The sequence below is a fragment of the Neophocaena asiaeorientalis genome, unplaced genomic scaffold, assembly GCF_003031525.2.
Source record: "Neophocaena asiaeorientalis asiaeorientalis breed wild unplaced genomic scaffold, Neophocaena_asiaeorientalis_V1.1 scaffold148, whole genome shotgun sequence".
Lineage (NCBI taxonomy): Eukaryota > Metazoa > Chordata > Mammalia > Artiodactyla > Phocoenidae > Neophocaena > Neophocaena asiaeorientalis.
In genome coordinates, this window is record NW_020174050.1 from 3,114,751 (window position 1) to 3,127,282 (window position 12,532).

The 12,532-nt window shown below is 38.4% G+C and overlaps 1 protein-coding gene across 2 annotated transcripts; it reads left to right on the forward strand.

Annotated features, from left to right (window-relative positions):
- The first annotated feature begins 2,454 nt into the window (after positions 1 to 2,454).
- AREG (amphiregulin) lies at positions 2,455 to 12,330 on the forward strand. Of its 2 annotated transcripts, XM_024754146.1 has the most exons (6): positions 2,455 to 2,932; positions 4,107 to 4,355; positions 7,197 to 7,398; positions 8,115 to 8,270; positions 10,208 to 10,319; positions 12,075 to 12,330. In XM_024754146.1, exons 1-5 carry the CDS (start codon positions 2,872 to 2,874, stop codon positions 10,299 to 10,301), a joined length of 762 nt encoding a protein of 253 aa, XP_024609914.1. In that variant the 5' UTR covers positions 2,455 to 2,871; the 3' UTR covers positions 10,302 to 10,319; positions 12,075 to 12,330. The 2 variants fall into 2 exon arrangements, with proteins under 2 accessions (XP_024609914.1, XP_024609915.1); XM_024754147.1 differs by lacking the exon at positions 10,208 to 10,319 and having other exon boundaries at positions 2,683 to 2,932.
- Positions 12,331 to 12,532: the final 202 nt, after the last annotated feature.

Consider the following 12,532-nt stretch of genomic DNA (forward strand, 5'->3'; position numbering starts at 1 on the left):
CACTTAGTACTTCAATGTGATTAATATAATGTAACTATCATAATGTCAAGGTTAATAATAGTTACCATCTATTGTGCACTCACGATATGCTAGGATCTGTACTAGTGTTTATGTATCTTATTTCATTTAATCTGCTTAACAGCAGGCAGGGATCTTTATTCCTATTTTTAGATGAGGAATCCGAATTTTTCAAATATTAAGTAACTTACCATATGGTGGAATTTGTATATGAAAACCCAACTTGTTTGAATCTAAGCACTCTGTCCCTATGATGCCATGTTATATTCCACACCAGTGTAAATTATCACCCTCTAAATTTCCAATCGGAAAAAGACAGAACAATTTCCATTGTAAAGAGCCCCTTTCACTTCAAAGTAAAACATTTTCGATGACAGATACGCACAAACTGCATTCACCTCAATAAGAAGAAGGAGTAATAAAAAGGGAAGAAGGGGACTAGAACAAAATCAAAACCTATGAGAGCAGAAAGATGCACCAGTGTAGGCTGACAGCCTGCAAGCTAAACAAAATCTCCATCTTTTGAAATCTGCGGGTAAGACTGTGAATCTCTCTGAATCACAATTGCCTCATTCACCAAAAAAGATGACCATGCCGGCCCCTGCTTCACTCTGGAATGGGCAGTGTCATCTTTCTAGTCTGCTTTTCGGCTCTCAGTCACACCTCGACTTCAGGTATTCTTTCCATTTACACTTTCTGCTGGGAAGGCCACTGAGTGGCCTCTCCATCTTTCCACAGAACTTTCCATGATACACATGGCAAAACCAAACTGCATCCTGGTTTTTCATGGCACCCAATCCTTCTTTTCATCTGATGTAACAGAATTACTTTCCTATGCATCTGGGTCTCGCCTCATTGAGCTACTGGGATCAGGGAGTTGGTCATCATTTAATCTCCCTCTTTACTACCTCCCTGCATAAAACATAAAACAAGTGGATTACACAAAATATGTTCTCCACAAGTGTCCAATAGGAGAGAAGACATGATTCATGACTGTTTATTTTATCCTACTAAACATATGGTACTATTTAGCCTACTTTATTATAATGTGTCATTAAAAAATAAGTAGCTTTTAAAAAGTTTCCCAGAATTAGGAAAGATGCACTGTGGTCCACATTCCGAAAAGAGCTGTTTTACTGGAACAGTCACGGAAGAGATACATATCTTCAGGACAAAGAAACACTAAGAGAGAACAGTGCTTTTTTCGATTCCTCAAGTCAAGAGAAATCCAGTTCTGGAGTTGTCTCTATATCAAAGTTAGTCAAATTAAGCAGCTTTCTCCCTCTCCCTTCATATTATCTACTTGTCATGATTAAAATGCCTTACTAGCTTCTAAATGGGCCCTAAAAGCTGGCCCTTTTTATCTTGGGATTCCAGAGGCAAAATCTTGGGACCACCCTTCATCCAAATGCCAACATGCTACTTGTAGAGATTATTCCTTTATGTTAAATATTATTCTCTCCCAGAAATTCTCTTTTCAAAGAGAAGTTTAGTCTAAATCCTTTTATCAGAAAGGAAAGAGATTTTAAGAGTCAGATGAAGTTAAATCTATCTGACTTCTGCCATGACCAGCTGTGTAAAGTCCTCCTTGCTTTGTAAAGCTGACATTAGTCCCTCTTGTAAAACAGGGACAATGATACTTAGCAAGGTTTTTGAATGAGATGGTACTGGTAATATTTTTAGTGTACTGTTCTGCAAAATAAATGATCAATAAATAATGACTTTGACGAGGGCCCTGGGACACATAAAGAAACCAGAAGGGAGGTGGTTGGAAATTCTGGCCACTTAGTAGTGGGTGGGAAAGAGCCCCGGTTGAGATATGGTAAATAAAGCAGCTTCTCATTAGGAGGTGTGCTCTCTAGTCATTTAATGCATTTCACTATTCTTGTTAAAGACTTCGGGCTATTGTTAAGTCATTCTTGGTCTTAAAGTACTTTTACGTCTTTTTTTTAACAAATGTGTTTTTAAATTTTTTTAAAATTAATTAATTAATTTATGGCTGTGTTGGGTCTTCATTTCTGTGTGAGAGCTTTCTCTAGTTGTGGCAAGCGGGGTCCACTCTTCATCGCTGTGCGTGGGCCTCTCACTATCGTTGCCTCTCTTGTTCTCTGTGGAGCACAGGCTCCAGACGCGCAGGCTCAGTAATTGTGGCTCACGGGCCCAGTTGCTCCGCATGCGGGATCTTCCCAGACCAGGGCTCGAACCCGTGTCCCCTGCATTCTCAGGCAGATTCTCAACCACTGCGCCACCAGGGAAGCCCAACATTTTACATCTTAATTTGGAACTTCTCTAGTTAATCCCTGTCTGTTGTAATACTAGATCAACCGAAGTATATTCGGAGGGTTTTCAGAAAAACTTCGGGATTTTTGAATGTCAGATATCTAGCTCCCAAACTCCACTCCTTCCCTTGAACAGAGATCTGGTATTTTTTTTCAGCTTGCAGCGAGGGGTTTAATTTTCATTTCCTCCCAGCGGCTCTCTACGGTCCCAGAAGGTGGGGCGCCTGGCATCCGTGTGTGGTTTGGGGGTAGTAACCTCTCCCGGGGCTGCCGCCCGCCTCCACCCGCCGCGGCGGCCGTGACGTCACAGGCGATGCCTGGGTCGCCGCCCGGCCTATAAAGCTACAGGTGCGCGCTGCGCCTCCGGAACGTTCGCACACCTTGCGCGCGAGCCGGAGCCCAGGGATCCCGAGGCGAGCTTCAGGAGCTGCCTCCAGCGCCCGAGCCCGGCCGGGCCTGCGAGCACGCCTGCAAGACTCCCCTTGTCCCCCTTCTCCCCACCACCTCCTCCTCCCTCCAGCAGCTCCCGGCCGAGTTGCCCCAGAGACCGCGACGCCGCCGCTCCGAGGGACCAATGAGAGCCCCGCTGCTGCCGCCGGCGCCTGTGGTGCTGTCGCTCTTGATCTTCGGCTCAGGTGAGGACATTACGGCTCTGAGCTGCTGCCCAGCGCTTCTCCCACCGCGAGCACCTCTTGAATTTTGCTGCTGCTTCTCCAAAAAAACCGCCCCTCGGCGCCCCCGGCTCTGTCCCGTGGGAGGTGATCCCTCCCTCCTTCCCTGGCTGAAGAGAAAAGTGGGTGGGTGTCTTAGATGTTCCAGGCTAGCAAGAGGGAGCCTGAGAATCCTTGTACTCTTACTTTAATCCAGCTGAAGGAGAACTTACAGATCCTGTGATCCAAATAAAGATAAGATAAAGAAACCGAGGTACAGAGAGGTGAATTGATTTCCGCAGATCTTGGAGAAGAGTGGTTAAGTCTCGGACCGAGGAGTGCTACCTCCTGCCTAAATTCTCCATCTCCTCTGTCAAGTGATTTTGTTTTTACTTTTCTAGAGGGCCTCGCATCGTCCCAGGGAGAAGTTAGAGATATGGGAACATATGTATATGTATAACTGATTCACTTTGTTATAAAGCAGAAACTAACACACCATTGTAAAGCAATTATACTCCAATAAAGATGTTAAAAGAAAATTACCACTCTGACGCTGTTTTATTGAGACCTAAAAGATAAAGCAAGGGCTTAACTCTGGGCCCCAAATCTTACCTAGTCCCTAGTTTCTACTCTATATAAGAACAATAATAAGAAACAATGGCAATAAGAATAATTGTTATCAACTACTGTTTACATTTGATATACATACTCTTGTTAAAAATGTGAGCACGTGTTAGGAAAATCTGGTATTTACCTCTAATATGGGAGATAAATAATGGGACAGGTAACATTCCCAGGTAACATTCTAGAAACTACAAATGTATTTGGTATGTGAAGTTACAACAATATTTAGATATTACTTCTTAAATAATTATATTACATTAATTTGCCTACTTGGTAGTATTTTTTGGGGGGGTGTGGAAATTAATGTAGACTATCTGTGGAAAAGAAAACAATGAAAGAAGCTCTGTAACTGGCACAACAAACAGCCATTTGTTGGCAAAATGTGAAGTTGCTTTCGTAAGTGATTCAATCACAAACAGTAGCACATGTGCAATAACTGCTTTGACGATAAACCTGTCTCCTGACTGCAACTGACTGGTGAGAAAAGGCATTCTGCTTTACTTTCTCTTTTATTCCCTTTTTCTTGCTCCCATAGCCCATTATACTGCTGGATTAGACGTCAATGACACCTACTCTGGGAAAGGGGAAACACTTTCTGGGGACCACACTGCTGATGGATTTGAGGTGACCTCAAGAAGTCAGATGTCCTCGGGAAGTAAGATTTCTCCTGAGAGTGAAATGCCTTCTAGTAGCGAACTGTCCTCGGGGATCGACTCTGACTATGCAGAAGAGTACGATAACGAACCACAGATATCTGGCTACATTGTAGATGATTTAGTCAAAGGTGAGTAGAGGATAAGGTGACAGTGTAGCCTATAAGATGTGTGGTTTGGATGAGCAAAGCTGCTTCCAAAGAAAAGCTGCTCCCCAGATCTCCCAGGGGCTTTCTTGCGTGTATGACTGTTGTATACCCCACTAGGTAAGCTAGCAACTGAGATGGAAAGAGCTATTTGTTTGCACATCCTATGTGTCTGGAACTCTAACAAACGTTTTATGTCTAGTAAGTCTAATCGTCACAACTCTGTGAAGTAGGAATTTTTATCATTTTACAGATGTGATAACTAAAGCTCAAGAAGGTTAAACATTCTGCCCCAAATTCCACAGCCAGAATGAGAAACTCCAATCTGTTTGGTCCCAGATACTCTGCCACACGACCCCCCCACCCCCAATCTGAGAAACAGATTAAACATCAACCAGTCCTATATACTTAGTATCTCAGCTTTTATAGCCACTCCCCACCACCACTTTTCTCTAAATAACTGCATTTTGACACAAATAAGGGAACAGAAAGGAGTAATGGGAGAGGAAAGATTGAATCTTAGCCTTTGTGAATTAGATGTTGAGAAATTGGTAATAATAATAGTAATACCACCTTATGGAAATATTAAAGGACAAATACGCATGGATTTTATATTGCTAAAATCACTATTTAACCCCAAATCTCATTTGTCAGTTAAATAATAGTGACCTATAATTTTCTTCTCTTTTGCTGTTATCTGAACTTTTAAAAAGAGCATTTGCTTAAAATGAGGGTACCAAAGTAAGAGGTCAGTATTGTTCATTACCCTCATATTACTTTGGAGTTTGAGGGCAGATCATCAATAAATCAGATCTAAATATCCTAGGAGCGTCCACTATGGAGGCAGGACTTAAGGAACCTTCTTTCCTGACTGTAGTTTCCCTGAATCCTCCCCGTCTGTCTAGCTCCCAGAACTGGTGAAGGGATAGCAGGTGACACCACGAGGACAGTGACTGAGTTAAGTGGCAGGTGGGAAAAGCTTTATCGAACACTCCACTTTCCTCCTTTGCTTCAGAATTTGTGCTTTTATTTTATTTTATTTATTTATTTTTTGCGGTACGCGGGCCTCTCACTGCTGTGGCCTCTCCCGTTGCGGAGCACAGGCTTCGGACGCGCAGGCTCAGCGGCCATGGCTCACGGGCCCAGCCGCTCCGCGGCATGTGGGATCGTCCGGGACTGGGGCACGAACCCGCGTCCCCTGCATCGACAGGCGAACTCTCAACCACTGCGCCACCAGGGAAGCCCCAGAATTTGTGCTTTTATAATACGTAAGGTGAAGGGGTCCATCTATAATTCTTATTTTTGCGGGGGATGAGATTAGACCATTAATACTCTAGAAACTTTTGTCTTAAAAATGCTTCATGTTAACATTTCATAAGGTCAAATGAACTGTTGGTGATGAAAATGACTAGTGGATAAAATTGGAATGCGTTGTAAAATAGAGAGAAAATTGATCCATGGGGTCGTCTATTGAAGCACTTCAGCATAGTGAGCATTTGTCTCTGTCTAAAATTTGTAATATATCTGATAAAGTACATCATATTGATTTGAAGTGTTTCTGTTAGAGGAATTATTCTAATCTGTGGTACTTTTCTTATCATCAGAGGAAAGTTTCAATATAAAAATTGCATAGCCACCTATTAAACATTGCTCGTAATTTGACTATTGTTAATGTTGACATAGTAACTGCTAAAATATTCATAATATTTATTGGTCATTACCTTAATCATAGGGTTCTATCTTTGATACCCTTCCCTATGTTTCCAGAGTTTTCTATTTAATGGGTACTGCAGGACCATTATGACTAATTTTATTATGACATTATGATATTTTCCTCTTTGCACTGGACTCTGCTAAATACTTGCTCAGATAAACCTATTCAGGAATTAGTATAACAAAATGCACAGATCTAACATGGAAACTCCTTCTTCTTATATTTAGCATATGGGTATACTATACCCCCACATAACTGTAACACTGAACAAACGTTTCTGTGGATCTGAAGAGTTAGGATGAATCTATGAAGCAGCAAGTACAAATATTTCTAGACTCCCCTTTTTCAAATAGATTGATCACAGAACTGAGCCCCCAGAAGGTATCGATTCATTATAATCTGTTGTAATCTGGGGGCTGGAGAAAATTGATCCACTCTAATGTATAATTCTGTTTTCTTCATTTCAAGTATTACACACTAATTCCCAATTATGATCGTTAGCACAAGACTAACGTGAGTAAAGAAAATCATCAGATATACTCGAATCCCACTTTAATTAATGGAACCAAACTTTTTCCAAGAAAAAACATAATATGGTAGGGAAATACTAGGCTTTAACATCCCAGGACTGCCATTTTCTAGCTAAGTGTCCTAGTGCGATTTACTTGTCTTTACTCAGCTTCATTTTTCTCATCTGTATCATCTGGATAGTAACAATCCATTCAACTGTGATTTGGGTTTAATTAAATTAATGCTCATTACCAAGAACTTGGTATGTATTAGAAGTGAAAAAAATGTTTAAAATATTTCATGGATTTTCTTAGACAAGTAACTCCTACTACTCCTATTATCAATAATAATAATATTACTGACGCAGATAAATTCAAAATACGTTTCTAAGCTAATAAAATAACAAAGGGGTTCAGATCTTTAAGTGCCACACAATACAGATATTCTCTTTGTTCAATTATTGTGTATGAGCTGTGTTAAATAATGAGAGAAATATGGCTGCTGTCCCTGTGAGCTCTCACTGCTAGGACTTCTTTCTCTCATGTCTCCAAAATGGTATTCCAGGTGAAGAGAGACTGTTATCAATAAATCTTTTTTTTTAGTTGAACAGGTAGTTAAGCCCAAGAAAGACAAAACTGAAAGTGAAAAGACTTCAGATAAACCCAAAAGAAAGAAAAAGGGAGGCAAAAATGGAAAAAATAGAAGAAATAGAAAGAAGAAAAATCCATGTGATACAGAATTCCAAACTTTCTGCATTCATGGAGAATGCAAATTTATAGAGCACCTGGAAACAGTATCATGCCAGTAAGTTTTCCTAAATTATGTAGAATTCTATATTTCTAACACTGTGTCTGAAACCCCTAACTGCAGAAAACCATTTATTTTTTTCAATGTATAAACCAGGGGTTTGCAAACTTTTTCTTAAAGAACCAGGTAGGAAATATTTTGGACTTCGTGGGTCAAGATGAAGTATCTACTCGTATAACCAATTAAAATATAGCCATTTGAAAATAGAAAAAACATTCTTGGCTTGCATGCTGTAAAAGACCTGGCAAATGGCCAGATTTAACCCATGGGCGATAGTTTGCTAAACCCTGGTGAAAACCATCATTTTACAATATATATTTACAAAACCTCTTGATAAAAAAGGAACTAAAGGTAGTTTTCACATAATGTTGTTCTAGCTTCCTTCCCCCCAAAAGCCGCTAGCACATTAAATGATAGTGGAATGTATTAGCTCCATAACAAGTCATTGACCTCATCAGTTGGTCATACATGGAGCACAAAGAATGAAACGGTGTGTCTTGGAATATCACACCCAAACGAATCTCAACTTTTCTTATACCAATAGATCTTTGGCTCAAATGCATTCAGTGTCTCATCATTTTGAAATACAAGTAAATGTATGGCATGACTTTTTTTAATGTTAGAATTAATGGTCGTTTATGATCTGGAAAGCAAACATAAAATTTATTGGAATTTTTTCAGTGATTATAATTTTAAAATATGGGTGTTTGCAGATGTCATCAGGATTACTTTGGTGAACGATGTGGGGAAAAGTCCATGAAGATTCACAGCATGGCTGACAGCGATTTATCAAAAATTGCTTTAGCAGCTATAGCTGCTTTTGTCTCCGCCATGAGCTTCACAGCTATTGCTGTTATTATTACACTCCTGTAAGTAAGGCATACCTTAAAAATCCCTAATAAAATAATGCCAGGTTAATCTTTTTCAGTATTTCTAACACAATGTGGTATCATATTTTAGATGAGTTATTCTATTGGTGGCATATGATCTTTGGTTATATCTTTACACTTCATTGACAACTCATAGAATATGGTTAAATGGATATTACTTGGGCCACCGTTGAAACTTAATGCATGAAGCCATTTTCTTGAACTTAAATTGATAGTTTTGTTTCATGTTATATGGCTACTCATTGTTACTTCCAAATCTCAGAGTGTTGGTATCGTCTATGACTATATCAAGCTAAAACAAGCCTCCCCAAAGCTAATTAAGGCCTGGTTCATAGTAGGTTGTCAGAGATATTGCTTTGGTACTAAAAAAATCACAAAGAGCTTCAAACCAGGAGCCAAGAAAATATGTCTTCTGCTCCTATTAGAATGCAAAATTCTGAGTTAGGACTTTTATAGCATGGTGTACTGACATACTTAGAGCTTATGCCTATTATTGTCAAGTGCAATATGGGAAATCAATTATTAACATAAATTTCCTCCATATGGCATGGCATAGGAAGCAGGGACAATTCTATTACTGTCTCATTCCTGCAGTATCTTCCCTGTACTTGTAATAACAGACCACATACTTCATTGCATGACCGATGAATGTTAGAACTAGACTGTCCCAGGTAGTAGACACTGGTGGGTATGTAAAAATGACATTGTCTGTCAAACAAAAGTCAGTGAATTAAGGAAGTTGGGGGAGGGTGTGAATGGTTCTATAATGACTCATGGGCTACTAGAGCTTAGGGGAAAGCAAGACTCATCATTCTAATTTTAGGTCTTGGTAAATTACTTTAACAGCTGGACTGTGTACATGATCTATTACTCCTGCCATTCAGGAAACAAGGGGTTATCTTCTGCCATTGTTTGCTATTATTTTAAACTCAGATCAGATAATGATAAAACGACACATAGAATACTGTTTTATGATGCACATAAAGTTTTATGTGTGGTTTAAATTTTTTTGCACACCCTAGAACTTATTTCAGTCTGTTAGTACCTCAAGTCAAATATGCAAATGTATTTAGCAAAGATTCCCTCAGACAAACCATTACTATTTGACATAGAAGGAGAGAAGAAGATATTGCCAGTTAGGGAAGATGTTTTGAAAGAATTATTTAAGCTTGTAATTATTCAAGTTGAGATATTTAATAATCCTTTGGAAAAGTATGGAAAAACTTTGTCATGTTGTCCTTTTCTCTGGTATTCTCCCTGAATTTGAAACACATAGCAAATACTTGCCTAAGACATAGTTGCTGCTTTTTCATAATTGAACTTGATTTTTTTCCCCAAACATCACAACAAAAGTTCTTAAGATTTTAATAGTAACATTTAGTAGATAAAGACCTACTAAAAATAGAATTGCTTGTACAACACTAAGACATTTCAGACCATTGAGTTTTTTGGTAATAAGTAGTAATAAGTAAAACTAGAAGTATTTATTATATTTAGAAATAAATAAAACTCAATTTGTTTTGTAAGCCTGTTTTTTGTTTTTTTTTTTTTTAAACTAAGCATTCAGATTAATTTGTACAAGCATACAGTCCTTCTCTGGTAAAACTATACTATCTTCATCTCCCAATTGTGCATGGCAGTTGTGCTAAGTTGGCGGTGGGGGTGGTGGTGGTGGGATATGGATATGTTTCATGCCTTCTGAAAGTTTGCATCTCAAGGCACGCTTATTTAAATCTCAGTACTTTGGAAATATGTTTATGTAAAGTCAACATAAAGATCCTCTTGAAAAGAGCATTCATGATACTTTTAGCTGGGTTTAGGTTTTGTTTTGGTGGAGTGTTCCATAAGTGTGAAACCCCAGTCAATATATAGATGAATAGAACTTTGATAACAGTAGAATATCTTGTTCTCTGAAGGCTTCGAAAACGATACTTCAGGGAATATGAAGGTGCGGCTGAAGAACGAAAGAAACTTCAACAAGAAAATGGAAATGCACATCCCATAGCATAACTAAAGAGAATATTACAGGTTTGAGTTTTAAAAGATATCTTTATATAATATCCTACAATTAAAAAAATATAACATCTATTATATGAAGAAAAATGAGCAAAACATGTTTTTTTAATTATACACTGTGAACATTGGCTACATTAAAGTGTTATTCTTTGACCATGAGCTGGAGTTCAGTACTGAGGATGGACTATGTCCTTTCGGACTATGTCCTTACTATTATAAGGGATATAAAGATGAGGGAGACACAAATTCTGTTCTCAAACAACTTAGTGTTTAGTAGATAGAAAAAAAGTGTAAGGAATGAGAATACTAGGGGAAATAAAATATGTCATAAGAAAGGCACCAATGGAATATGAGGAGTTTCCAGTGAAGGAGAAATAGAATCCAGTGGGATGCATTTAGGGGGCAGAAAAGGATGTGCATACGGATGGCACTGGAGGTGAGCCTCAAAGAACTGGTGAGATGGGGACAAGCGATTATAAAGGGAAAGGAAGATAAATAGTGTGATATGGGCTAGATTATTTTAGAAATGTTTGAGAAATGGCCTAGTTCAAATGGCGTTGGGGAAGATAAGGTTGAACTGATAGGCTGCGCTCACATGGTGAAGAGCCAGCATCCAGGAGCTTGCACTACAAATGGGACGAAGTGGAAACAGCAGGTAGAAGACCCTTACACAGAAAAGAAATAGGAGGGCAGAAGGGGTTCAGATTTGAGAGGCAGCTTGGTCAGAGTATATATTGTAGTTCTTATTAAATTTTTTTTTTTTGTAAAGAGGGAGAGCTGAGCATGTTGTAGGGAGAAGGTATAGAGAGGAATATTTCATTTATAACTAAAGTGAACAGCTAATGACGCAAACTTCCAGAGGAAGAGGGAGGTAAGATCAAGGACACACTTAAAGTCGGTTAGAAGAAGGAATTCCATTCCCTCAGACACTTGGGAAAGATGTCACATCCTTAAGTTATTATTTTCTGCCTTCAGTGGACTTAAGAACTACTTAGATGGTTGTTAAATATGCGTATTCCTAAGCCAAATCCTAAATCTACTAAGTCAGTAGTACCATTTTTAATCAACACTCCAGATGCTTGGAGAACCAGTATATTTAGCATTGGATAAGTACAGGCACTATGTCCTGAGCCTGTTACAGAATTAGCTCAATAAGTCATAAAATAGGTAATTATCCATGGCAATTCTATACTCAATACTTATTCATCAAAATTTATTAATGAATTGGCTTAATGATCTGAAGCTAAAACCACCAGCACGAATAAGGGTTGATTTCTGGTTATTTAGTGCAATTGAAATTTCTCAAAGGAGGTCCAGAATGACTTCAGGAAAAGGACTTATGATGAGCTGTCACAGAGTGGCTGCCTATCTACTATTATTATGCCCTTGGTACTAAATATCCTAAGTTAACTGTATATCATAAACACACTGAGCCACTTCATCTTCGTTTTTAATTATATCCACTGCATAGATTTGGTTAGGAAAACTATTTCTCATGACTATTGCTTCGGTTTTATTAAGCAGAATTTGATGAAACAGGTTGAGCGTATGCAGTCTTTACCTAAGTAGGCATATAACCAAAGCTGATGTGAAAGAAAGATTCAAGTCAAAGGGATAGTTTGTCTCTGAAAAGCTCTTAGCAGTTTTCACAAGACATCCTAGACAAAAAATTGACAGAAGTTCTGATTCCTGATTATTCTTTGACATTTTCTTAAAGCTATGTTGGAATTGAGCTTGTCTCTAACACTTTATTTTATTTTCTAACAGAGTATGAGATCCGAGTCACTGCGAAGTCACAAACCTGAGTGATGCATTGGTTCCTCTTTTCAGTGGATCCAGAGAAAACAGAACCTTTCCATTCTGATGCTTTTAAACTTTCAATTGTCACTTTCTAACCCTAAGTCTTATTTCTGTATATAAAGATGCATGGAGATAAAAAGTATTTTTTCAAGTTGTAAATAATTTATTTAATATTTAATGGAAATATATTTATTTTACAGCTCAATAAAATTTTTTAATCAAACAGATTGAGAGTTTGAATATTAGTTTTGACATTGTGAGACTTTAGGGTATTTTTCTCCTAACATTTAAATGATCAGTTTAAAAGGAGTTCCTTCCCTTTTTTACTTTGTGTTCCTTTTCAAAACTTACTGCTTTTCTTAGAAAGCACTCTTAACGGGAAAATTATAAACCAGAATCACTTAGTCCTCCCACAAATGCTAATA